The sequence below is a fragment of the Dermatophagoides farinae genome, chromosome 6 (genome assembly GCF_024713945.1).
Source record: "Dermatophagoides farinae isolate YC_2012a chromosome 6, ASM2471394v1, whole genome shotgun sequence".
NCBI classification, from domain to species: Eukaryota; Metazoa; Arthropoda; class Arachnida; order Sarcoptiformes; family Pyroglyphidae; genus Dermatophagoides; species Dermatophagoides farinae.
In genome coordinates, this window is record NC_134682.1 from 4621915 (window position 1) to 4648292 (window position 26378).

The 26378-nt window shown below is 30.1% G+C and overlaps 9 protein-coding genes and 1 long non-coding RNA gene across 10 annotated transcripts; 5 read left to right on the forward strand and 5 right to left on the reverse strand.

Moving 5' to 3' along the window:
- The first annotated feature begins 15 nt into the window (after nt 1–15).
- Nucleotides 16–1433, forward strand: LOC124493432 (uncharacterized). The gene is made up of 2 exons (XM_075732018.1): nt 16–329; nt 432–1433. Exons 1-2 carry the CDS (start codon nt 45–47, stop codon nt 1272–1274), a joined length of 1128 nt encoding a protein of 375 aa, XP_075588133.1. The 5' UTR covers nt 16–44; the 3' UTR covers nt 1275–1433.
- Nucleotides 1339–10799, reverse strand: mew (multiple edematous wings). The gene is made up of 14 exons (XM_047056594.2): nt 10499–10799; nt 9126–10422; nt 6063–6187; nt 5923–5988; nt 5703–5858; nt 5519–5627; nt 4551–4838; nt 3848–4482; nt 3699–3779; nt 3046–3631; nt 2439–2985; nt 2206–2352; nt 2020–2142; nt 1339–1955 (listed from the first exon to the last, which is right to left on the reverse strand). The coding sequence occupies exons 2-14, from the start codon at nt 9404–9406 to the stop codon at nt 1887–1889; spliced, it is 3213 nt and encodes a 1070-aa protein (XP_046912550.2). The 5' UTR covers nt 9407–10422; nt 10499–10799; the 3' UTR covers nt 1339–1886.
- On the forward strand, nt 10545–15997 carry Pez (protein tyrosine phosphatase non-receptor pez). The gene is made up of 4 exons (XM_075732009.1): nt 10545–11323; nt 11384–14920; nt 14993–15266; nt 15335–15997. Exons 2-4 carry the CDS (start codon nt 11469–11471, stop codon nt 15827–15829), a joined length of 4221 nt encoding a protein of 1406 aa, XP_075588124.1. The 5' UTR covers nt 10545–11323; nt 11384–11468; the 3' UTR covers nt 15830–15997.
- Nucleotides 15998–16000: 3 nt separating this feature from the next.
- PIG-P (phosphatidylinositol glycan anchor biosynthesis class P) lies at nt 16001–16414 on the reverse strand. Its single transcript, XM_047057386.2, has one exon. It carries the CDS (start codon nt 16412–16414, stop codon nt 16001–16003), a length of 414 nt encoding a protein of 137 aa, XP_046913342.1.
- On the reverse strand, nt 16407–16837 carry Tcs6 (Threonyl-carbamoyl synthesis 6). The gene has a single exon (XM_075732021.1). The coding sequence runs from the start codon at nt 16734–16736 to the stop codon at nt 16407–16409; it is 330 nt and encodes a 109-aa protein (XP_075588136.1). The 5' UTR covers nt 16737–16837.
- A 61-nt stretch (nt 16838–16898) lies between these two features.
- On the forward strand, nt 16899–20157 carry Cbp80 (Nuclear cap-binding protein subunit 1). The gene is made up of 4 exons (XM_047057383.2): nt 16899–19081; nt 19148–19250; nt 19306–19566; nt 19631–20157. Exons 1-4 carry the CDS (start codon nt 17022–17024, stop codon nt 19742–19744), a joined length of 2538 nt encoding a protein of 845 aa, XP_046913339.2. The 5' UTR covers nt 16899–17021; the 3' UTR covers nt 19745–20157.
- On the reverse strand, nt 19242–19604 carry LOC124494220 (uncharacterized). The gene is made up of 2 exons (XR_006959174.2): nt 19473–19604; nt 19242–19342 (listed from the first exon to the last, which is right to left on the reverse strand). It is a non-coding gene; the product is annotated as an uncharacterized LOC124494220 (long non-coding RNA).
- On the forward strand, nt 19845–22518 carry LOC124494217 (uncharacterized). The gene is made up of 2 exons (XM_047057385.2): nt 19845–21133; nt 21215–22518. Exons 1-2 carry the CDS (start codon nt 20390–20392, stop codon nt 21731–21733), a joined length of 1263 nt encoding a protein of 420 aa, XP_046913341.2. The 5' UTR covers nt 19845–20389; the 3' UTR covers nt 21734–22518.
- On the reverse strand, nt 21629–24570 carry LOC124494216 (centrosomal protein of 120 kDa). Its single transcript, XM_047057384.2, has 2 exons — nt 22096–24570; nt 21629–22018 (listed from the first exon to the last, which is right to left on the reverse strand). The coding sequence occupies exons 1-2, from the start codon at nt 24474–24476 to the stop codon at nt 21859–21861; spliced, it is 2541 nt and encodes an 846-aa protein (XP_046913340.2). The 5' UTR covers nt 24477–24570; the 3' UTR covers nt 21629–21858.
- An 82-nt stretch (nt 24571–24652) lies between these two features.
- Nucleotides 24653–26305, forward strand: Uba5 (Ubiquitin-like activating enzyme 5). The gene is made up of 3 exons (XM_047057259.2): nt 24653–25063; nt 25137–25610; nt 25687–26305. Exons 1-3 carry the CDS (start codon nt 24857–24859, stop codon nt 26218–26220), a joined length of 1215 nt encoding a protein of 404 aa, XP_046913215.2. The 5' UTR covers nt 24653–24856; the 3' UTR covers nt 26221–26305.
- Nucleotides 26306–26378: the final 73 nt, after the last annotated feature.

Consider the following 26378-nt stretch of genomic DNA (forward strand, 5'->3'; position numbering starts at 1 on the left):
AATATTTTTGTTTCAAAAAAAAAAAAAAAAAAAAAAAATAAAAAATGGGCATCACAATACATATTTCATCGAATGATGATTATCTTCAATCAATATGGCCATTGATAATGTTTTATAAAAAAAATGCTAAAAATGTGGATAAATTATTTATATTGAATAAACACCGTAATCAATTGAATGATACGGAATTATTATATACATTACGTTATCCATATAAATCTGTTTATGGTCTATCCAATACATTGAATTGTAGCCAATCAATATGGAAACGATTTTATGATTGTGAACGATCATCACATCAGCTATGGCGGATACATATTGAACGTTATGTAAGTTTTTTTTTTTGTTTGTTTACTTTTATATTTTGTTTTGAATTTATTGACTTTTGATAATTTTCCACAAACACACACACACGGACAATAATAATATAGTTTTATGCGACAAAAGAATTTTGCTGTTTCATATGGAATACATTGGAATGTGAAATGAATGTTGCCGCTGAATGTAATGTTGAATATTCACGTAAATTGAAAAATAATACATTTGAATCATTTGAAAAGATTTGTAATAAAATTTATTGTGGTTATAATAGTTTTGCTTGTTGGTTTTCACCAGATAAACAAGAAACATATAGAATTGTTGCCATTATCGGTGTTTTTATATTGGGCATCTGTTGTACAATTTGTGGAATGATTCAATGCCGTAATTCTCCGCATACAGGATTGAAAATTACATTTAAAAAACCTCCACCTGATATTAAAAATTTAGAGAATAAGAATAATAATACAACAACAATAAAACAACTTACAGTTAAACCGAAAATTAAAAATGTAAAACCAAAAGAGATAATAACAACAACGATAATTTCAACGAAAACAACAACAACATCAAAGATACCCACCATAAGAAAGTCAAAACAATCACCAATACTAAATGGCGATGATAGTATTGGTGGTGCAACAAAAAATATTCCATTCTCTAATCAATCGTTACCGAATCAAGAATCCAAAACATTTAAAACACTAAAAAATCTTCCAAAACTTGTTGATTTTATAACACCGCCTACACAAACGACAAAAGTAGTACATGATGATCTTTTATCAATGTATTCATCGGGATCACCATCACCAGAAAACTCAATGTTACCACCACCACCACCACTGGAAACACCATTGAATTTATTATCACCATTAAGTGATACATCAGATATGACAGCATTGATTGAAACAGATCAAATGCAACAAATGATACTACAATTTGATCCAATAAATTGATGAAAAATCTGAATTGTTTGTTGTCACACAATTCAATGATTGAAGAAAACAGAGAAATTGAGAATTTTTCAAAATAAAAATGTAAATGACGAAGAAAAATCAATGAATAAATGAATAATAATTTTACAATACAAAAAAAAACATAAAAATGAAAATAAAGAGATATGATGTGTGGTTAGAACAAAAAAAAAGGACTGATGAATGTATGTATGTGCGTTGTTTTTTGTATAACGTTTGATTATTAATATTTTAAACCGAAACAAAAAAAAATTCGAAATCAATTAATTAGTTGCTCTTCTGTGTGTGTGTTTGTGTGTAGGAGGAGGAATGTATTGGTTGATTGATCTGTTGATCGATTGATTTGACATGGATGGAAAACAACGACAATGACGATGACGAATGAAGTAATTGAATGGTATATGAATCATGATGAAAGCAATATAAATGTGTGTGTGTGTGTGTGCGTGTGTATACGTCCCGGTTATTTGAAATGGTTATATAAATATTCGGTAAATCGTGTTTGACAAAATATAATCACATTTTTTTTTCTTCTATTGTTGTTGTTGTTGCTGCCCAATAAAATTCTAAAACCGGTGGTATTCTCATTGATCATCAATTTGATTCATTTCGATCATTTTGATCAACATGCTGATAGCCTTTATCTCGTTTAAAGAAACCAGTCTAATAATAAATAGAAAATCAACAAATTGAAAATGTTTCACATAAAAGTTAGTACATATCTTACCTTGCATAGTACACAAATAATTATTGATAGAATAATTAATCCAATAATAATGGCCAATAAATACCACCACCAACTTGCTTGTGGTATTTTATGTATCACATCTGGATAGGCATGGGTTTCAATCTAAATCAAACGGGGAAAAAAATATTAATAAGATATTTTCAATTTTTTTTTCATAACACTAACCATAAAACTATCATCACGTTCATCCTGTATTATATTATATAATGGATTCAATTGAATACGTCCTTTTGATTGTATGGTAACATGATGATAATGAGAAAAATCTTCAATAAATGTTGCATTCCATAATCGTGAACGGACACTGATAATCTTTGAATGAACAAAAAAGAAATTTAAAAAGATTAAAATTATAATATAAATTGAAAATTTTTTTTTTTTTTGAAAGAAAAACTTACAGCTGTACGATTAGCATCAATATGTGAGATCCAGCATCGAATCTTTACACAACGTGCACCAGAACCACACGTTAAATGTGCAATATTATGTGTATGGCCATCTTTATCACGAATTTGTTGTGTATCAACATTACGACGACGTCTTCGTCTTCGTTTGTCCGTATCATCTTTGACACTTTCAAAGTTTTTCGGATTTACATATCGAGAATCCAGATCACAATAACCAACCTGGTTGCTAACACTTGGTTTGGACAAAATATACAGAATCCATTTACCAAATTCACGACCACTATCAATTTGATATGGCCAATCAATGAGAACGGCTACATCTCTGGCACGTAATGGTCCCTTATTGGTAACAATATATCGATGAATAACTTTTTCACCAATTTCATCTTCAAATCTCATGGCTGCTTCACCACGAATTTCACCACCAAAATGAACTTCTTTTTCCACCGAAACACCGGTCAATTCTAATTCAGCACGTCGTTGTATTTCGGTATAGAATTCAGCCTTATTATCCAAACCAGATATATCATTCGAAGATCTAAAAAAATGAAATTAATATAACTAGTTTATAAATCAAGAAAAAAAATTATCAACATACGTTGAAACAGCAACACGAATGAAAAATTCATGTTCACGATCTTCAATATTATAGCTATTGAAACGAAGCTGAAAATCGGTTCGTCCCTTATTGAATGGATTACCTATCTCGCAGCGGACATGATTTTTGTATGGAACACAATCCACTTGATCATCGGTAATTTTACGGCCAACATAACTTATATTTGGTGAATGATCAATAATAATCGCTGTATCATAGGCTGGTTCACCACGATTCGATAAGCTAATATTCATGACAATATTATCATCATCCAATATCATTGTATAATTATTTCGTTCTTTTTTCATTGCACGTAATAATTCAGCTTTCAATAATAAATTACTATCACAAACATCATCAAGTCCACATTCTTTATTGAATTTTGCATAGAATATACGTTGTGCTTCTTGTTGATCCAATATTGGATATTCATTTATATCTGGTAATGGATCACCTTCATGTGGTAATTCTGGTTTTGTTTGTTTCAATGAATATGATAATTTAAATGCAATTTTATTTTGTATATCTTGTTTTTCTTTCAGATAAATCAATTCTTTTGTACAATATTCACGTGTATAACCATAATCTATGAATGAATGAATGAAAAAAAATGGTTTAATCGAGACAAAACATGAAAACAAAACAAAACAAACCTAATGAAATGGTCTTTTCAACAATGTTTGGTGCATTTTCCAATGAATTTCGAAATATTACACGATAATATTTCTGTGTTCCTGTGTTTGTTTGTTGTTTGAAATCAATTAGATTCAATGCAAATGAATTAAAATTTTCAAAATCATACCTGTGAATGTTTCAGCTTCAATACGATAACGTAATGCAAATTTTGACAATGAATTCATAGCACTACTTAAATCAGTGAATTGAAAACATGGTTTCACGGTAAAACATGGTAGTTTACTAGATGGATCTTCTGGACATCCATTTGAATTCGGATCGATTTGTGTCATATTATTTTGTACAAATGTTTTAATATGTATAATTGGTCGTGATCTCAGCAATACGATAGCATCACTTTCATATGCACCGATAAGTAAATCTGGATATGAATTACGATCTAAATCAAGATTACCAGATAATGAATAACCAAATGTTCGTATCTGATTCAATGGTGATGGTAATTCAGCTGCATTAATCACTTGTGATGGTTCCGTTTTCAAACCATTTTGACTGCCAGAATAAATATAAACAATACCATTACCATCATATGGTGCACCAATAGCTAAATCTTCAAAATTATCACGATTAAGATCACCAGCATTAGCTAGAGCAAAACCAAAACGTGATTCAAGTTTTCCAGTCAATCGAATGCGTTTATGGAATGCACCAATACGAAGATCTTTTTCAAGATAAACATAAACAGCACCACCATCATTTCCATCATAATAGAATGGTGCACCAATAGCCAGATCTGAATGTCTACGAATAAATAGAATGAATCAATTAATTAATCGATTAATTAATGAAAAAAAAAATCAAAAACTTACTTATCACCATCACAATCAAGACTAGCCATTGAATAACCGAATGATGAACCAAATTGTTCACCATGCAATCGTCCACGTATATCAAATTCAATACGGCCAGAATCTTTACTATAGAATATTACTTCACCAGTACCATTGGAACGTGGTGCACCAGTTGCAATAATAATTTTATCACCCAAAAAATCACCACTTGCTACGCTCATACCAAGATAACTATATTTATCTACAGGTGATTTACCTTCAATCACTGGTCCCATATACCAGGTTTTATCATCTTTTATACTATAACTGTTTACATCATAATGATTTAATCATCAAATTCGATAAACAGAAAAAAAAACAAAAAAAAAGTGATGAATGAATTAATAAGAAAAAAAAGTAAAAATCAAAATTTGGAAAAAAAACGACAAAGCTTGGTAGCAAATAGTAGCAAAACGAAATGTGAAACAAATAAATCCGTTTCCAGAATAAAAAACAAAGTAGAGCGGAATTTTCTCATTGTTTTTTTTTCGCATAGAATTTCATCATTTTTTTTTTTTTTTTTTGGATAGGAGAAAAAATTTCAATAAGGCAGTAAGAAGTAGAAGTAGAAGAAGGCAGAATTATAGAAAAAAAACGACAACGACAACAACAACAACAACAACAACAGAGAAGAACTGAAACAGCAGCGACAGCAGAATTTGAAAATAAAAGAATTAGTTAAATACCCACGCCTATAAGAGAAAAAAAAAGAAAGAGAGAAAGAAAAAAAAGTTGGGAAAAAAACAAGAAAAACAAAATTTGAATTGATAAATAAATAAATAAATAAATAAAAAAAAGTAAAATGAATTTTCAAAAAAAAAAACCAAAAATACAAGGAAAGCCAAAATGGATGTGTGTGTTCTACACGCTAAAATTGGAAATAAGGTCATGGTAATGGTGGTGGATAGTAGATATGTTTGGAAAAGTGAACAAATCGATGGATTTACCGGATGTTATTGGAAAACACTGTTCCTCTCCATGTATATGGACCAGGTGAACCAATAAGAATTTCGAAATTTTTCGATATCTCACCACTGGTACCAGCTTGACAGAAACCTGAATTTTGAAATAAAAAAAACAAAGAAAACATTAAGATAAGTCCAAAAACTAACAAAAAAAAAACAAACAAACCAAATTGTTCATGAGCCAAATTGACAACACGACCACGACATGGTTCATATGTACGGCTATAATCCAAAAATTGTGTCAATGAATAACAGATACCATTGCCCCAACGAAAATCGGAACCTTTCAATACGTAGCGATGTGCACAAACCATAACATAACCTGAAATATACGTTGTATAATGAGAGAAAAATGGAGAAAAAAAATTCGAATCTCTATCACTTACCACCTTCACCTTGACTTTTAACCGTAACACCAAGCCATTGATCTTCTTTATCAACATTTTCTAAATCTAAGTTTATAAATCAATTAATAATTAATCACATAATGATAATAATGATTACTAATTATCTTTAATTTACTCACAGGTAGAATTATCCGGATCAACATAAAGATTGACACAATCATGTGTTCGTGTATTGAGGTCACATTTGAACAGGGCACCAGTACGTATACGTCCTGATTGTGCTCTAGGTGCACCGACAAGTAAACTAGTAGTAGTAGAATAACAAAAAAAAACATGGCAAAAAAAATTATATACAAATTAAAAAATAGAAATAGAATAAAATTCCAATGAAACATAATCAGAATATAAATATTATGGAAATTTTCATTTACACACACACACACACACACACATCTGTTATTACAATTATCATCAAGAATTTAAATTGCAAACATTCCATTAATGTTTATATTATTGGAAAAGAATGAAAAAAAAAATTTATTTTTAAAATTCTGCAATATTAAAAACCAAATGTCGTGTTTGCGGTGGTTGTAGTTTTTCGTATACGAAAAAAATAGATATATTCCCAATTCAAATCATCAGTTTGAATCGATGCCAATTGATTAGAGAAAAAATTGAAACAAAAACAAAAAAAAGGAGAATTTCTTCGATGATGATGATGATAATCAGATTTAGATCCATGGCCATTGGATATGAAAAATCAATCGTTTGAATTTCAATTGACTTTGAAATTCAAATCAAAAAAAAAACATTCGAAAATAGTTTGTACGTTATTTTTGTATGCCGCCAAAAAATATGATTCGATTTCAAGTTTTTTTTTGTATTTCTTGCCGTTTTCGGAATCATTTTCATCAATTTGTTTGATTTTGTTTTTTTTTCCAATTTTGTTTGTTTAGTCTGCTTTTGTTTACACTCAATCAATATTTCAAGTGTGTGTGTGTGTAATGGTTATAGGTATAGTTGTGGTAAACACACACACACACACACACACCGATATATCGTGCCAAAAATTTCGATTTTTCCAATAAAAAAAAAATCCTCGAAATGTACAATAAAATGGTGTAGAACAACCATTACCATAAATAAATTCTGCAAAAAAAAAAATAAAAATGTTTGATGTGATCCATCATTCCATTTTGTCGACAATTGATGATAACCTGAATTGATATGTGTGTGCGTTTTCACACCATCAAACATTACGACCAAATATGACCAGAAAAAAAGGTAACCTTTGTGTGTGTGTGTGTGTCTGTGTGTTTTATGGATGGATGACATGGTAACCACAATCATCTAATCAACAAAATAAAACAAAAAATAAATATCATGATCTGTCAGAACAAATAAGCCAAATATATTTTATAAGAGAGGTGATCATTTATGATGACTTTTGCTCTCTGTGTTTGTGTTTATGTGTGTGTGTGTGCATAGTATACAAACACCAGCATTAATTATATATATAGAATAGAATGTTACTGTATTGTTGTAAAACGAAAAAACAAAACAAAGAACAAAGTTCATCAGGTTGAATGTCTTTTGATCGAACCTTGGATTCTATCCATCTCTCGATCTATATGCATGTATTTTCCAGAAGAAAAAAAAATTCCGGAAATTTAATTCTAAATTCAGATTTTCATATTTTTGTCTGTAGGTGTCTCAGGTTTTACAATATCATCATCTTCATCATCAAAATTGTAACACATGGCAACCTGCATCAAACAAACAAAACAAGTTTTTTATTTATTATCATCTATCTATCCACCAAATATGAGATATTGCTTTAATTGGAAATTTTATTTTTTTTCCCAAAAAAAAAAAAAAAAAAAATAAATCTATGATGATGACGATTAACCACCATCATCATAACCACCACCTACTCATATTAACTCACACAAGAAAAAGACAAGACACATTTATCTAGAATATGTAGAATACCAAATATGGTCATCATCAAAATGTCTATTAAACATGAGTGTGTATATGTGTGTGTGTTGGGCGAATGATTTCCGGTTGAAATGCGTTTTTTTCGATTAATTGAATGTTGCTGATGTTGTTGTTGTTGGGGAGAAAATGAAATGTTGCACACCTTTTTTTTCTATTTAACTTCTTTTTTTTTCTTCTTCTTCTTCAGATGAAGGTCAACACCTTTTTTTTCTCAATCGAAAAAAAAAATTTTGTTTTTTATTTCTTCACTAAAAAAAAAATGTCCATCTAGGGTCATAATCATTTTTATCGAAATTTTTATTTTGTTTCTCATTAAACAAAAAGCAAAGGTCAGGTTACGTACTATGTGATGATGCCGGTGAAAACGAATCTTTTTTTTCTTTTTGTAGTTGTTCGAATTTGTTCAATCGTTGTTTCAGGTTGTTGTATAATCCCATTTGGATCATTTTAATTATTTTTTGTTTCTCTCCTACACTCTTCTAATTTATTCAACGTGTTTGTATGTTTTTTTGTGGATTTTGCTTCAAATTTAGAAATGACAATTTTCAATTTATGGAGGATTTATTTCATATAAGAAAAAAAAACTTAAATGGCAAAAAAAAAACTAACCGCACCTTTTATGTATGTATGTATTATATTTATCTATCTATATAGAAAATCTACCTTATTATTATGATGATGATTTTAATCACAATAGAAATAATAATGCCGAAAAAAATGTGGAACGGATAAATCACTGAGTTTTTTTCATTATGGAAACAGTATTGGCGAAATATTTACAAAGCAAGACTACACACACCATTATGCAGATGTATTGATATGGGATATTGCGCCATATATTTTGGTTTTACCATGTGCATGGGCATTCAATTCATTCATTTCAGAGAACGAGAAAAAAAGAAAAGATTCTTTCAAACGATGGGCAATGACTAATGGAAAACATCAAAGTTCATGTATTGAACTTGAAAAACACACACACACACACACGCACACATCTGTGAAATCAATATATAAATATAGTATATAAGATTCTCATTCATCAAAATCAATCATATTATCAAGTTAATGATAAGATATATTCAATGAAGAAAAAAAATCATTATCGAAAATGATGATTATATTGCATAATTGATTGATTAATTAATCATTTCATCAAATCAATTTATGAAAAATAAAACAGAGAATTTGATTCAGAAGAAAATAGATAAATAAATAAAATAAAGAACAAGCAATAAACTTACACTGGCGTTGATTGACTAGAACGTTTTATAATATGTTCGGCAACCGAATAGCCAAAATATGAATCACGTGGACCGAATTTATATACAGGAATATTTGTATCCAAATTAAATGTATTGATCAATTGGATTATTGATGATGATGATAATAATAATAATAACACTGATAATAACAATGATGATAACGATATTTTAATAAAACAACAAAAACAAGTTCTATGAAGCCATTGATTTTGGCATGATAATGATGACGATGATTCTATAATTATGGCCATTTTTTTCATTCTGGTGGTTGAATTCGAAATTTTAAAGGAATAATATTAAAACAGCTGTCAAAGTCGTTGATTGTTTTTTTTTTAGCTGCCAGAATTTTTTTCTGTCGTTGTTGTTGTTGTTGTTTTCTGAAGTATTTCAAAACATTTTTCATAAATGGCAGTGTGCAAAAAGGACACTTTTTTATTGTTGTTGTTGTTGTTGATGAATGGATGGATGATAATACTTTTGGACCAAAATTAGTAGCTGCTACCGTTTCAACATTATTTTGGATATATGGATTTTAGTTGTTTGGCAATTGAGATTTTCTGGTGAAAAAAAAATTAATAATTACATCCGCCAAGAAACAGAGTAAACAAACAAACAAACAAAAAAGAGTTATATGGATGGATACACAAACAACAGAGAGCAAAACGTAAGTAAGAAGCCAGAAAAAAAACATTAAATCGTGATAGTAATCATCATCATCATTTGATGGTCATCATCATCATCATCATTGATTCTCATAATATAAATCCATTCGTGATTAAAAAAAAACATGATGATTGAAAGTGAATAAAAAAAATCCGAATGTTTCATGTTGTTGTGATGATGATGGTGATGGTGATGATCAAAACAACAAATGAACGATTCCCGTTCTCAATGGTTTCGTTTCGTTTCGTTTTTTTGGAAGTCACAAAAAAAACAAATAAGAGTCTTGATCATTATAGCAAACAAACACAATCATCATCACCATCATCACAACCAAAATGAAATTGAAGCCAATAACATACACACAAACAGAAGATAAAATACAAGTTGTCGATTGTTTGATGTTTGTTTCTCTTCTTCTTCTTCTTTAAGCATCAATTTTGTTGTTGTTGTTGTTGATTTCCATGAAACCACTCCTTCCACATCATCATCATCATCATCATCGTTGATAACACAAAATACACAAATCTCAAATGCAATTTACATCGTCAATATTAATTCATCATCATCAGTGAAAAAAAAATGGGCGAATCCAAAATGATGCATCAACAGCTGTCTGCAATATAAATGTTGCATATACAAGAATTTTTTTTGCTTTTTAGCTCGAACAAAAAAAAATAATAAGAATATACTTATTTGTGGTGCCATCTATGTGTTTGGAATCAAACAAGCATGAATATCCTCAGGTGTAACAATCAACATAACATGTACACACACACATTGAGCTTTTTTTTCATATATATAAATATATGGCCAGGTAAAATTGTAATATTTATATATCGCTTTGAGCTAATCAAGAGAAGAAAAAAGTCACCTGCTTATTCGGCAAAACTCGTGTGTGTGTGTGTGTGTTAGTTTCACAATATCATCATCATCATCATCAATGCGAACAATTTTTTTTTGCTAGTTGACAAAATGAAAGTTTTCGCCATTGATCAGTTGTTGGTTACAATAATAATATCAACCATGAACAATTTCATTCATACAAATTATTCATCGTCATCATCATCATGAATCATCTTGGTTCACCAAAAAAACAAACAAACGAACATACACACACACACTCACACAGTGAGATCTCATCAGAAATTCCTTTCACATCACGTTTTCTTTGTTTTTGTTTTTTTTTCAGTCTTTAAAAAAAAAATTCAATTCAATAGGAATATAATTGCCTGATCTGATGCTATCTGTTTTTTTTTCATCATCATCAAATGGTGTTGTGTGTGTTGATCAGTTTTTTTTTTTGCTGAGTATAGATATACCACGATCATAGAGCAAAAACACATCTTCTACTGCTGCTGTTGCTGCTATTTTATTTTTTACATTGAAATGAGAAACTAAATACTAAATGCGAGAAAAATTTAAAGTATTTATATTGCCCATCATCAAGCATAATCTATCTTTAAACGATAAAATGAAACTTTGACCAAACCAAACCAAACAACGACTAAAAAAAGGTTTGTGTGTTGATTTTTTTTTGTTGGATTTTTTTTTAATTTTAATTTTCAATTTTTCAGTTGTGACTATGACGATTTTATATGCAATTTTTATCATAAATAATCAAATTATTTTATTCAACCAAAAATCATCATCATCATCAACATGCCTTTTATTTTTCGTTTACCTGGTAAACGAAGTCAACAATATAATGTTGCCAGTAAAGATTTATTCGTCATACCTATTGAATTGTTAACAAATGAATGTATTGAATGTACATTATTGGCAACAAGTACTGGCCAAGAATGTTTGGAAAATGTTTGCCAAAAAATTGGCATTCAACAGCCAGAATATTTTAGTCTATTATTTCGTTCGAAAAAAATGGTCGATCAATGGATTGATTTGACAAAATCGGTAAAAAAACAGCTTTCGAAATATGCACAAGAAATACGTCTATATTTTCGGCTACAATATTTTGTACCGAATTTTCATTTTTTATCCGATGAAATAAGTCGTTATCATTATTTTTATGCAATGAAAAATTTAGTTATCGATGGCCGTATTGCATGTAGTCGTGATGATGCCATTTTATTGGCCAGTTTTAGTCTACAAGCAGAATTTGGTGATTATTCACCTGAACGTCATACGGTAGAATATTTGAATAATTTCAACCTATTTCCAAAATCAATGATTACGAATAAAATTGCACGTGATGTTCTTGTTGAATGTGCCATTAATGCTTATCGTAATCTACAAGGTGTACCGCCAAGTGTTGCTGAAATCTATTATATAAGCGAAGCACAACGACGTGAAGGCTATGGTCAGGAAGGTTTTCCAGCACGAGATCTGAATACCGGACAAGATGTTTGCCTTGGTGTTTGTATTCGTGGAATTTTTGTCGTCAATACCGATAATAATACATTGGAATTATTCAAATGGGTGGATATTGCAAATTTTATGCATCAAAAAAAAGTATTTACCATCGAAAATGAGAGAGAAAAATATTCGAAAAATTATTCAACATATGATAGTGATTATGCTAATTGTATATGGCAAACATGTGTTGAACAGCATCAATATTTTATGAAAGGTATACAAAATGCACAGGTGATGAATCAAAATGATCAACAACTACAACAAACATCGACATTGAATCCAATAAATGAATCGATACAGATTCAGCTTACCAGCACTGGTGGTGTTGGTTCTACAGGTGGTGATCAATCAATATCACAACAACAACAACAACAACCGATACAATCTGCCTCATCAACGACAACAACATTATTGAATCCATCGACATTATATATTCAACAGCAACAACAACAACAACAACAACATCATGGTTCCGATAATTCTGTACATAAATTATTACAACAATCAACGGATACAACAGTAGATTTTATGAATAATCAATCTTTATATGAAACAATTGGTTCTGGAAATGTTATAACGACCACAACATCGTCGGCAAGTGGAAATTTAAATATCGATGTAATACCAACAACAATAACGACAACGGCGACGACGACCACCACCACCACCACCATTGTGAATAATAATGATATGGATAACGACAATATATTGTTACGTAATAAACGGAATTCTCATCAAGAACCACCGATTGATTTAAATCATATTCAAATCAATTGTTCGAATATTAATAATCAATATAATCTCAAATCTGGTGAACTTGGTGGCCAACCGAATAACAACGATGCACCGGTTACAAAAATGAATAATTCGAATGTTGATTTATCCACAACAACAATAGCGACATCTGTGACCGATTCAACAACGACATTGGCAACAACGAAAAATATACCAATTTATGCAAATCAATCGAATCTAAATGATCTCACATATGAACAAAAGAAAAAACTTTTACCACCATATCGGATGCCACCAGATTATGAAACATTTTTAAAACATAAATATCTAATGACAAATACAATGAGTCAAAGTTTAACATCGATACCATCAAGATTAGCATCCGGAACAATAACAATGGTCGATACTAGTGGTGGTGGTGACGGTAATAATAGCATAACAGCTAGTCATACACAAATCAATTCATCATCATCATCATCGTTATATCAACATCCACAACAACATCAAATTTTTCATCATCCAAATAATAATCAATATTCACCTGTTAAATGTCAACAATTTTCATTTTCACAACATCAGCAACAACAACAGCAACAAAATTATCAACAAAATCAATTACCATTTCAATTTACTGGTAATAATGTATATCGTAATTATACGGATTTATCGAACTTGGCTATCGATCAATCATCATCATCAACAGTGACAACAACATCTCATAATCATCGATGTTCATTACCACCAAATCCAAATGAAGATTCATCATCATTGATGACAATGATACCTTCGAATCAATTACCATATCAACATCAACGTTTACAAAAATCTGGAATGTTTACATCAAGTTCACCTGATTTAAATTCATTAAATCCTTTGATGTTTATTGGACAACAACCACAACAACAGCAGCAACAACAACAACATAAACAAAGACTTGTTCAACATTCACAAAATCCAAATTTGATTAAATCAAATAATGGAAGTGCTGGTGGTGGTGGAATGATGTCAATGATGGTAAACAATCATAATCAAATAGAGAATGGAAACGCCACTCATTATCATAACGTTGCTCCTTCTATAAATCAACAACAACAACAATCGATGATGATGAAAAAACCACCGTATTTTACAAGTGTTCCAGATTTAACATTTAATAAACAACAATATTCACAGCAACAGCAACAAGATTTGCTATTATTGGGTATTGGTGGTGAGAAAAAATTTAGTAAAACGAAAAATTTTTTCCGTCTATTTGGTTGGTCACAAAATAAAACTGGATCTGAACCAAATTTATTTAATAATTCATCATCCGTATCGGCATCATATTCACCTAATTCATATCATTTAAAACGTTCAAAATTTTCAATCGAACATTTAGATTCAAATAATTTTGTTGGTATTCGAAATGTAATCAACAACAACAATAACAATAATTGTACAACATCGATAAATGACAATCATCAAATAATGACAAGACCAATGACAATGTCATTTACAACTATTTCACAAAAAATTGATGAATTGCCGGAGACAACAGCTATTGTTGAACAACAACAGCAGCCAACAACAATGACAAAAACTGATGTCGATAATAATAATGATGTCCTTGCAACATCGAATATTTCACCATCAATTCATACAACAACAGCAGCAGTACAACAGCAGCAGCAACGACAACAACAACATCAACAACAACAACAATCAAATCATCAATATATTAATCTACAAGAAGATACACAACAAACATCTGTTGAACCAATAAAATCATCTTCTATTGAAGATAATAATAATTCTACAATTATAATGCCACTAGCAAAAACATCGTCAACAACAACGGCAAATTCTCGAATTATTGTTTTTGGTAAAAGTTTTGATGATCAAGATTTTACTAAAGAATTTGAATTATTACCACGAATGAATCCAACAACAAAATTTACAACGGCATCATTAACGGAAAATATATTGAAAAATCGTTTTCGTGATATATTGCCTTATGAGGAAAATCGGTATGTGTATTGGGGTTTTGTAATAAATTTTTTCTAATTTTTCGTTCGTTTTTTTTTCTCCGTCTTCAATAGTGTTAAATTGACACCAACCAAAGATAATAAACATGGCTATATAAATGCATCACATGTTTTAATGACATTCGGATCGATTAAACAGCATTATATTGCCGCACAAGGACCATTACCAAATACAACACTGGATTTTTGGCAAATGGTCTTTGAACAACATATCAATCTAATTGTAATGGTTACAAATTTTAGTGAATCTGGTTCACAAAAATGTTATATTTATCTACCGTTATCAAGTGAACCAGGTAAAAATGCATTACGTTTTGGTGATTATGAGGTAGGTTTTTTTTTGGAATTGGAATGAAAATCAAATTGATAAACTAAATTTTGTTTTATTATCCCTAGATTACCTGTACATATACGGCTGAAACATTGACATATATTTTAAGTTTATTAACATTAACACATAATGGTCAACGAAGGCAGATTACCCATCTTCGTTACACTGATTGGAATGATCATTCCATACCTGGAGATTTACAAAGTTTTCTTACATTTCTATCAGAAATGGATGCCATTTATCGACAAAATAATCGTGATGGATCTAGTTTCGGTCGTAATAAACATCATCGACATTCATCAAGTTCGATACATAAACCACCACCATTATTACCACCAATATTAGTTCATTGTAGTGCTGGTGCTGGCCGTAGTGGTGTTATGATATTATGTGATGCTTTACTTAAATGCCTTGATTATCAACATTCCGAACCAATCGATGTACCAAAAGCATTGATACAATTACGATTTCAACGTATGATCAGTGTACAACATTGTGAACAATTTCGTTTTGTTTGTCAGGTTCTTTCACAGAATCTATCAAATTCCAGGCTTATCTAATTGATCAGCTTCAGATTGTGCATGCAAATTCATTTTTTTCTCTCTTTCTTTAATTGTAAATTGAATTTTTTTAAATATTTTATTATTTTTTTTAAAATTGTTTTTATGAAATTAATTAATTTTTTTATTATCAAAAAAAAAGAATAAAAATGTAATTTATCCATTTATAGATCATTGTTTTAAATACAATTGTTGACAAACAAAATCCAATGGTAAATCATTAATACGTGGTATACCTTGATTCCAATCATCATTGGATTTAAGATCCGATTTACAATAATGACGATCATAAATGGTCGATATATCCGTCAATGATGGTGTAAGAAATAGATTAATGGCAGGATATAAAACAAAACCAAATAACAATATGAACATTAAGAAAAAAATTGGTATTGAAATAGCCCAATATTTGGATGGAAAATATGTAATGCCGGTCATTTCAATTAGATATCGTGGAATGAAAGCCCAAAGATAATAGATGACCAATGAAACAATTGAGACCAGAAATAGAACGAATCCATAAATACAACGGCCAATATTCGGTGCTGGAAATGATGATCCAATCGATCCGATTCGATCATCCATCGTTATTATTGTTTTGCAATAGTTTGGTATCGGATTTTAATTCGAAACGATCAATTGTATCGATTAATAAAATGGTAAATTCAAGAATAGAATTAATCTGTAATCGTAAATGTCGTAAAGTTGTAGTCACAATTTTCATTTGTAATTCATTTTCATCATCACGAATTTCTTTGCATATCATCGATGATGATAATCGTGATGGTTCATGTTTCAAATCGACATTTAAACTTTGACAAACAATTTGTGCTTGTCGTGACGTTTCAAACGGTATCACGATGGTTGCCGTGAATTTTGTTTCGTTTTCTTTCTTTTCCGATGTCATCGATTGATGGATTCACTGAAATTGTTTATAATAGATGAAATTAATTTTATCTGACAAAAAAAAACAAACTATAAACCATTGCATCAAATAAAAGCATGGGACATCCAAAGAATAGCAACTATTTCGAACATATGCTCATTGTTGGATACAAATAGCCAACACTGTGAAAAAAAAACGAGTGTTCGAGAAATTCAATCGATCCGGCAAAGCTTTTTGTTTCACATTCTTCTGTGTGCGTTTTTTGTTTTTGATCATAATTAAACGACTGACATATTCACCGAAACAATGTATAAACGACGATTTCAAGAATTAGATTATGAAGAACGATTCGAAAAGAAAGCTCGTTTCGATTCATTCACAATATCGGAAGAATCAATTGAAGATAAACTCGATGAATTGATTGTCAAAATTGGTGAGAAATCTACATCATCGATTGATAAAAATATCGAAGATTTGGCCGATATTTTTAACTTTGATATATTGCCCAAAAACACTCGTATTGTTGACGTTTTTTGCGAATGTGTGGTCGAATTTCCACACAAGATTTGTATCTATTCAACATTGGTCGGTTTATTGAACGTTAGAAATTATTCGTTTGGCGGAGAAGTGGTTGAAAAATTGATTGTCAACCTACGGAATCATTTGAAAAATGGCCAATATGAACGTGCACGTTTTATGGTACGATTTTTGGCCGATTTAGTCAATACTCGTGTCATTTCATGTGGATCATTGATCAATTTGTTTGAAAATCTTGTCGACGTTACAATGGAAGATAACATCCCACAAGTACGTTCAGATTATTTTGTATTCATGGTTCTATCGGCATTGCCTTGGGTAAGCAAAGAACTTTATGAGAAAAAAGAACAAGAATTGGATCAGATCCTCAACACTATCGATAGTTATATGACGAAACGAACAAAAACTCAATTTCATTCAGCATTGAAAGTTTGGCATTCAGATAATCCACATCCACAAGAAGAATATCTTGGATGTCTTTGGAATCAGATAAGTAAATTGCGTGAAGAAAAATGGGTTGAAAATCACATTTATCGGCCATATATTCATTTTGACAATGTACTTTGTGAAGCATTACAACATAATGTTAGTCCAATCAAGCCACCCACACATGAACCATCGAATATCTATCAATATCCACAGGTAGTATTTCGATTATTCGATTATACCGATTGTCCAGAACGTAGTATTCTACCTGGATCACATTCAATAGATCGATTCGTTATCGAAGATAATCTTCGCTGGATTTTCAATCTAAATTGTTTTGATCGTAAAGATTGTGCTACAGCCATGTTGAATTATTTGAATCTATCAATTGGTTCGAAAATTCCATTAGAATATGTGATCGTTGAAGTAATGTTTGGCGAAATGTTTGCATTACCGAAATCAAAATTTCCCGAAATTTGTTATGGATCAATTTTACTTGATCTTTGTAAATTACAACCAAGTACCTTTCCACAGGTATTAGCACAAGCTGTTGAATTATTATTTGATCGATTAGACTCAATGAACGGTGCTTGTATTAATCGTTTTGCATCTTGGTTTGCATATCATTTAAGTAATTTTCAATTTCGTTGGAATTGGGATGATTGGAGTATTGCATTGAAATATGAACCATTGCATCCGAAACCGAAATTCATTGCTGAAACATTACAATATTGTTTACGATTATCATATCATACAAAAGTTTTTGAAAGTGCACCACAAACATTCCATAAATTGGCACCAGAATTGGCGAAACCAAAGAATAAATTTCTTAAACCAAAAGAAGATAAACGAATGGATATTGATAATGATAAAACAATGAATGATGATACAAATGATAATAAAAATAACGATAATAATAATAATGATGATGATGATCAACAAGAAGAACCTAAATATACAAATTCAAATGTAAACAATATGATTGATGCATTACGTGCTAAATGTAGTGTTGATGAAATTATTGATATTTTGAACGAAATTACCGATGATGATGATGATGATGATGATGATGACGAAAATAATGGAGAACGATCATTTCCAATGAATTCATCAACATTATTAAAAATGAAAATTGAAATATTTGTCACAACATTATTGAATGTTTCTTCAAAATCAATGACACATACATTTTCATTTATTGCTAAATATCGTCAAGTATTGAAAAAATTGGCACAAACTGAAGAGGCACAGATTTGGATTTTGAATACAATATTCGATGTGTGGAGCACACATCAACAATTGATGGTTATTTTGATTGATAAACTTATGAAATTGGAAGTATTACAATATCCTACGGTAGCTATTTGGGTATTTTCTAAAGCCAATTCTGATGAATTTATGAAGTAAGTGAATCAAAAAAATTTTTTGTTCTCTTGAATTCTGACTAATTTTGAAACTTTTCTAAACAGTTTTTACATGTGGGAAATGTTGCATTCAACAATCAAACGAACAATTCGTAATATTAAAAAATGTACCAACGAATTGGAAGAATCACGAACAAAATTGAATACTGTGAGTTTTTTTTATTTATAATGTTTTTTCCGATTTTTAAATCAAATTTTTCTAGTCAAACGAAGATGGTAATGGTCAAATGGGTGATGAACCTAGTTTGAAAGAAGAACAAACAATTACTTATGAAATGATTGAAAAATTGGAAGAAAAATTAGATTCAGCACAATCCGAACAGAAAAATCTATTCCTGATTATTTTGCAACGATTCATCATGATACTTACCGAACATATTCAAAGCTGTGAAGCACATGGTAAAAGTTTTCGTAATTATTGGTACTTTTGGACAATGAGTCGTTTACAAGAAGTTTTATTCTTGGTAAGAGATCATTTATTATTTACAAATTTTTAATCATTTTCTTCCCCTTTTTCACATCACACAGTACAATCAATTCATATTCAAATATCAAGATACATATGAATCATTGCTTTTTACCAATGATGTAGATTCAAATATTTTGGCCATATTCAAACAATTCTTATATCTTCATGCTTAATTAGCGGGACTTGGCGGCATTCAAAAAAAAAAATTTAATTTAATTTCACTCACCTATTTACACAGCTCTTGGATCCAAGTTTGGAAAATAGACAACGCGTGTGTATCAATCAAATTCATTCAATACAGTTGTTTTTTTTTCTTTCGTTTCTAATTTAATTTTTTTTTTGATTTATATCTCATATAATGCGTCATTTTCATTTTTTTTTTAATTATCGACTTTAAAAAATAATCAATACACAGGCGACATCAAATCCGTGTGTCTGCCGTCACAATCAAGTGGTGTTTCTGTTTTGAAAGTGTTTTGTAAATTTTTTGTTTTTTTTGGTGCACACTATTATCATCACTGATAAAAAAAAAATTTCAATCATCCAAATCAATTCAATAAACTCTCTCTCACGTATTTTGAAAAAATTTTTTGATTTTGATAACCCGATGATGATGATGATGATGATAACCTTAAGAAGAGGAAAAATTCATAGAGACTAAATGTAACTCCCACATTTGGATGAGTAAATCAAAAATCCTCGAGGAAATAAACACACACACACAGGTTGTGTGGATGCCATTTTAGGTTTTGATTTTCTACCATTACGTTAATCATCATCATCATCATCAACAACAACAACCCGTTAACCAGTTAACAATGGCCAATCGTATATTTTTCGTATTCATCTTTGCTGTTTTTGGAACAATTGTTCAATCCAAAAGAATATTATTCTATGAACAAAATCCTGGCTGTAATATTGTTGAATGTAATGATACTCATGTTGTTCATATTACATCTGAAGTGGACGATGACAAAAATCAATCTACTTATCATAATTTATGGATATTCACCAATGATTATAAACCAACAATCATTCTGTTTGAAACTGAACCAAAGGCAAAATTATCCATTGATTGGTTGAAATTTTTTCAACATGAAAATAATTCAATCATATTCAAAAATGGTTCCGTACTAAATAGTTTTGGCGTTGAATTTACTGATTTATTCATTGCGAATATGACATCGAAACAATTACTTTATAATATTCCAATTGATCATTTGAATTGGTCAGTAAATTTTACTGAACCTCGTGATAATCAATCATCGATTCGAGCTATATTTAGTAATGAAAATTCATCAATAGGAAATTTTCGTTTTCATTTGAAATCATCTGCTCATTCTGGACGTGAACAATTGTTGCCGAAATTAATCTATTCGAATGCTGGAAATCTTTTACAATTTGAAATCAATGATCTTTTCATACCAGAATCAATAAAACAGAATAATACCCGTTTACAGTTATGTGCCAATCTAACTACCATATTGGGTGGTCATCGTTTGAATAGCCAGATTGAAAAATTTACAGGAATGGATGATGAATATACGCCAGGTGTTTTTCAGGTACATATAGATAAATTATAAAATAATTTAAAATTAATCAATTTTTTTTTATCAAATCAAATCAAAAAAATTCACTTATAGCGTTATCTATATCAAATGGAAACCATTGATAAAGTGGATAATAATAATCAAACCAGATCATCATTTATTGGCTGGAAACCTGTAGCATATTTTGATCATAAACAACAGATTGCCACATCGCTTAAAGTGATTAGCCCATCAATTGAAAATATGACAACAATTCCATTATCATCATCAGCATTGAATGGTTATTTTCAATCACCGACATCATCATATACAATTAACAAATTGGCAAATTTTCGTTTCAATTCTGAAGATGATAATGAATTTGATTTAACCATTAATGGTACATCAATCGAATTTTCATTATCATTATCATTGATTGCGTTGTCTGAAACACAATTTTCAACATCAATGACAATTATTATTGTTTGTATATTGATTGGATTTGGTTTACCATTTATTTTATTAATAGGATTTATTATGTTTACTATGTCAAAAAGATTATTATCTTTATTTGTTGGTAGTGGTAGTAATAATAATTATAATCTACAACATAATAGTGAAAGTTCAGGCTAGTGTATTATAAAATATATATAATAGTGTATATGAGGGAATAATTAAGAATTTCAAATCATCAATATTCATATATATGTGCATAAGTGACTAGTATTTGTTTTCAATTCGTCCATATGGATAAAGTTTTAAAAATTTTCTTTCGATGTTGATGGCTGTTGTTGTTGTTGTTGTTGTTGACCACCAACACCACCACATAATGGACGTGTAATTGATTTTGAACGTACTGGTAGATTTGATGTTTTCATATTTGTTATCGACATTTTGTTCAAATTTGATTCAATGTTTCTATAATTTTTTGTATAAAAAAAAAATTTTTTTTTGTTATTTTCATATAATAAAATAAAAACAATCAATCAACTTACTCTGGATGAAAATCTCTTTGTATTACAATACGTCTTGGTTGATTATTATTCGATGATGATTGGTGATCAGATTGTTTACGTTTATTCAGCTGTGTCAATTCAAATACTTTGGCTTCCAATTCTCGGATACGGGCCATTTTTTCTTTCCATTTTCTTTCTAATTGATAATTTTTTTCCTGATAACGAAATTTTTCTTGTTCCAATGAATTGTTTTTTATTTTTAATTGATTAATTTTTTCTTCATAATCACATTGTACTTTTTTCAACACGGATTCAAGATCAGAATCCGGATTCATAAATTTACTGTTGTTTTCAATTTCTTTTTGTTTTCTATCCAAAATTTTTTCTTGTTCAAACAATATCCGTTCACGTTCATCTAATTTTTTCATTAATAAATCTAATTGCCGTTCTTTTTCAATCAAATCCATTGATTGTTTTGGTTTCATTGATTCATTGAATTCATTATTACCATATAATGATTGTGTCATTATCGATGATTTCGATGATGGATTTGTTGTTCGTTTTTGTTGAGCAATTGTTGATTGTAATCGATGATTGGAAATTGATTGTTTTTTAATTTGTTGTGATTGAATAAATGCTGATGATGATGTATGATCATTATTATCATCATCATTATTATTATGGACGGTATCAAATAATTCCTGTATAAACATTATGATTTGCATTTCACAAATCTGATCACTAAGTTCATCATAAACGGCAGCTTCAATTTGTACAAAATTATCATTGAGCGTTCCATTATTATCAATTATTGAGCCTGATTCATTTATGGACGGTTGTTGTTGTTGTTGTTGTTGATCATCATCATCATCATCATTATTATCACCATCATTTTCAATGGTTTGAGATTTTTTCAATAAACATTTAAGATTAATTTCACTTGTTCCAAGCAATGTATTATCTTCATCCAGAATTAATTGTATGATAAGAGGTAGATTTTCAAATGTATAAAAAAGTTTTTCACACGTAGTGGCTAAATTAAATCCACAAAAACCATGCGGTATGGTGATTTCTTGTTCAGGTGTTTCACGTGAGAAACGTATCGATGGATATGTTTTTATTGGTTCAGTAGCACCAAAAAATGCATATGAAAATTGTAGATAGAATGGTTGGAATAGAATCTGACATACATTATCATTATTCGTATAACTTAATCGAATTGTACGCAGATCGATGGCAATATAATAATGATTTATGAAATCAATTGGTCGTTCTACAAATGTTTCATTTTTATTCTGATTCAACATAAACAGTCGTAGATTGATGACAGGAAATGGATCCTTCACGTAGACAGATTCTTCTTCTGGAACGATAACAAAATTTCCATGGATAAAAGCATTATTTTGCTGAAATAATTTCAACAGATTAATTGTGACGAAACCAATTAATTCATTATTTGATGAACAGAATTGTATTTCAATAGTTGGATAGGATTCAAAATATTCTTGTAACATTTCTTTATTGAATGTTCGAAGATTGACAGAATATTTATGTATGTTGAAATCTTGACAATCATCGATATCGGAAAATGAATTGGTTTTGATTTGTTTACCGAATAGAACATAACGGAAAAAATATTGTTGCTTATTCATTGATGATTCTGATTCATCATGATTGGTGGTAGGCAATAGATTCACAAGATTTTTAGGACGATTCATATGTATGTGTATGGTAAATATCTGTAGACAATCATCTTTATCACAGATATTTTTATTCCATATATAAACACATTTATTCGTAATTTCAATGGCCAAATTTGAATTAAAATCACTACTATAGATGCTCATTATTGAATCAATAAAATATGATTTACCTTCTTTTTTAATTGAACGACTAAATTGATTGATTGATGATGATTCCATTATCGATGATGTTGATGTTTCTAAATGGTTGCCACCGCCATCACCAATGGTGGTATCATTTTCATTTTTATTCACCATTAACGCTAGATATAATTGTGGCCGTTTATTTGATGAACCTTTATATTTTGCATTCAATAGTACAACCCATTTATATTTTGGTTCCGTTGTATAATCTTGTGCATCACGTAAATGTAATACAACATAACCAATAAAATGTCGTTCATTTGATGGCTGCGTAGAATATTCGACAAAACATTGCAATTTAATTGATTTACGTTCAGTACGAAATTGATGAAAATCTTTACGATTTATACGGAAACCTAATTCTGTTGCTAATTCTGGATTCGCTGAATCAATTTCAATTGGATCACTTTGTAATAATTCATCATTGAATTTTGCCTCCAAAATGGCATTCGTTTTACATTCTTTAAGTAGATAATCATCTTTAAGTGGAAAATTATCACCAAGACTAATACTAATCAATATTTCACAAGTCATAATATGATGATGATGAAATTTTTTACATTCATGAAAATTTATGATAAGAAAAAAAATATTTATTCTTGATTGAATCTTGTCTCGTGTTGGATAATGCGTCAAAAAAAAATTGGCATAGAATATGTTTATTCATAAACAACGTGACACACTGGATCCATTGAATCGATCGAATTTAATCAACACACCTGTTATATACATTGTGGATCCGTATAACATCTGCTCTCCAATGATGATCATGATTATAAGGATTCGGCGCTGTTCATAATTTTAACGTGACACGAGGCAATTGATCGACTGATTGCCACATTGCATTTATATTCAACGACAATCAAAAACAAATTACATTCCAAATTATCGACCAAACAAACAAACAAAAAAAAATGGCCAATACAATTGAAAAACTTCAAGAACAAATACGATCATTGGAACAACAGATTGAAATATTAAAATGTTCAAAACAAACAAATGTTGTTCCTGCTGTTGTTGGCCGTGAAAAAATTGAACAAATGAGCGATATTGTTGTCGATTCAAATCCATATAGTCGTTTAATGGCATTGAAACGAATGGGTATCGTTCGTAATTATGAGGTAAAGATAAACATTCGATTCATTTTGTTATGATAAAAACATTTTCTAATTTTGATTGTTTTCACCACATTAGGAAATTCGTCAATTTACCATCGCAATTGTTGGTGTTGGTGGTGTTGGTAGTGTTACAGCCGAAATGCTTACTCGTTGTGGTATTGGTAAATTAATATTATTCGATTATGATAAAGTTGAATTGGCCAATATGAATCGATTGTTTTTTCAACCAAATCAATCTGGTCAATGTAAAGTGGATGCTGCACGTGAAACATTACAATTTATTAATCCTGATGTTGAGATTAATACAAATAATTATAATATTACCACGGTGGATAATTTCGATCATTTTATGCAAACATTACGTACTGGTAGCATACGAAATGATCGAGTAGATTTAGTATTAAGCTGTGTAGATAATTTCGAAGCACGAATGGCAATAAATACAGCATGTAATGAATTACAGCAAACATGGTTTGAATCCGGTGTTTCTGAAAATGCTGTTTCCGGCCACATACAATATATTGAACCAGGTGTTACCGCGTGTTTTGCTGTAAGTTTCCTTTGTTGTTGTTTTTGTTTTTTCTCAATAATCAAACATTAACCTTTTCATGTTTTCCCATGTAAAGTGTGCTCCACCATTGGTTGTTGCATCAAATATCGATGAAAGAACATTGAAAAAAGAAGGTGTATGTGCTGCTAGCCTACCAACAACTATGGGTATTGTTGCCGGTCTTTTAGTACAGAATGCCCTTAAATATTTACTAAAATTTGGTGATGTATCCCATTATCTTGGCTATAATGCATTGAATGATTTTTTCCCACTAATGTCAATGAAACCAAATCCAAATTGTGATGATTCATATTGTTGTCGTCGACAAAAAGAATATCTAATTCAACTACGTAATCATCAACCATCGGAACAATCGAAAATTGAAGACGCAGACAACATTATTGAACATGAAGATAATGAATGGAATATTTCGGTAGTGGATGAATCTACCACTGTCGAATCATCTGATCATGTAGCAGTAGCCAAAGGTATTCGATATGCGTATGAAAAACCCACAACAACAAATGAAAAAGAATCAACGACCAATCAATCATCAAATAATGATAATGTTTCATTGGAAGATCTTATGAAACAAATGAAAAATCTTTGAGAAACGAATTTTTTTTTCACTGGTTTCCAAAAATATTTCTACACCTTTTTCCCAAAGAATAAAGAAAATTATTTTGACCCTTTGATTTTTTTTTTGTTTTTGAAATGTTTGAATATTTTTTTTTTGCCGAGAAAATCATTCAATCTAGCTCACTCTGA

Coding starts and splice junctions, on each gene's coding strand:
- LOC124493432 (XM_075732018.1), top strand. CDS start 45: ATGGGCATCACAATACATATTTCATCGAATGATGATTATCTTCAATCA. Junction 330..431: donor GGATACATATTGAACGTTAT/GTAAGTTTTTTT, acceptor ATAATAATATAG/TTTTATGCGACAAAAGAATT.
- mew (XM_047056594.2), bottom strand. CDS start 9,406: ATGAAAAAAATGGCCATAATTATAGAATCATCGTCATCATTATCATGC. Junction 4,839..5,518: donor GTGTTTTCCAATAACATCCG/GTAAATCCATCG, acceptor TGATGTAAACAG/TTATAGTATAAAAGATGATA. Junction 3,632..3,698: donor TGAAAAGACCATTTCATTAG/GTTTGTTTTGTT, acceptor ATTCATTCATAG/ATTATGGTTATACACGTGAA.
- Pez (XM_075732009.1), top strand. CDS start 11,469: ATGCCTTTTATTTTTCGTTTACCTGGTAAACGAAGTCAACAATATAAT. Junction 14,921..14,992: donor TTGCCTTATGAGGAAAATCG/GTATGTGTATTG, acceptor CGTCTTCAATAG/TGTTAAATTGACACCAACCA. Junction 15,267..15,334: donor TACGTTTTGGTGATTATGAG/GTAGGTTTTTTT, acceptor TATTATCCCTAG/ATTACCTGTACATATACGGC.
- PIG-P (XM_047057386.2), bottom strand. CDS start 16,414: ATGGATGATCGAATCGGATCGATTGGATCATCATTTCCAGCACCGAAT.
- Tcs6 (XM_075732021.1), bottom strand. CDS start 16,736: ATGACATCGGAAAAGAAAGAAAACGAAACAAAATTCACGGCAACCATC.
- Cbp80 (XM_047057383.2), top strand. CDS start 17,022: ATGTATAAACGACGATTTCAAGAATTAGATTATGAAGAACGATTCGAA. Junction 19,082..19,147: donor AATTCTGATGAATTTATGAA/GTAAGTGAATCA, acceptor TTTTCTAAACAG/TTTTTACATGTGGGAAATGT. Junction 19,567..19,630: donor TACAAGAAGTTTTATTCTTG/GTAAGAGATCAT, acceptor CACATCACACAG/TACAATCAATTCATATTCAA.
- LOC124494217 (XM_047057385.2), top strand. CDS start 20,390: ATGGCCAATCGTATATTTTTCGTATTCATCTTTGCTGTTTTTGGAACA. Junction 21,134..21,214: donor ATACGCCAGGTGTTTTTCAG/GTACATATAGAT, acceptor ATTCACTTATAG/CGTTATCTATATCAAATGGA.
- LOC124494216 (XM_047057384.2), bottom strand. CDS start 24,476: ATGACTTGTGAAATATTGATTAGTATTAGTCTTGGTGATAATTTTCCA. Junction 22,019..22,095: donor CAAAGAGATTTTCATCCAGA/GTAAGTTGATTG, acceptor AAAAAATTATAG/AAACATTGAATCAAATTTGA.
- Uba5 (XM_047057259.2), top strand. CDS start 24,857: ATGGCCAATACAATTGAAAAACTTCAAGAACAAATACGATCATTGGAA. Junction 25,064..25,136: donor GTATCGTTCGTAATTATGAG/GTAAAGATAAAC, acceptor TCACCACATTAG/GAAATTCGTCAATTTACCAT. Junction 25,611..25,686: donor GTGTTACCGCGTGTTTTGCT/GTAAGTTTCCTT, acceptor TCCCATGTAAAG/TGTGCTCCACCATTGGTTGT.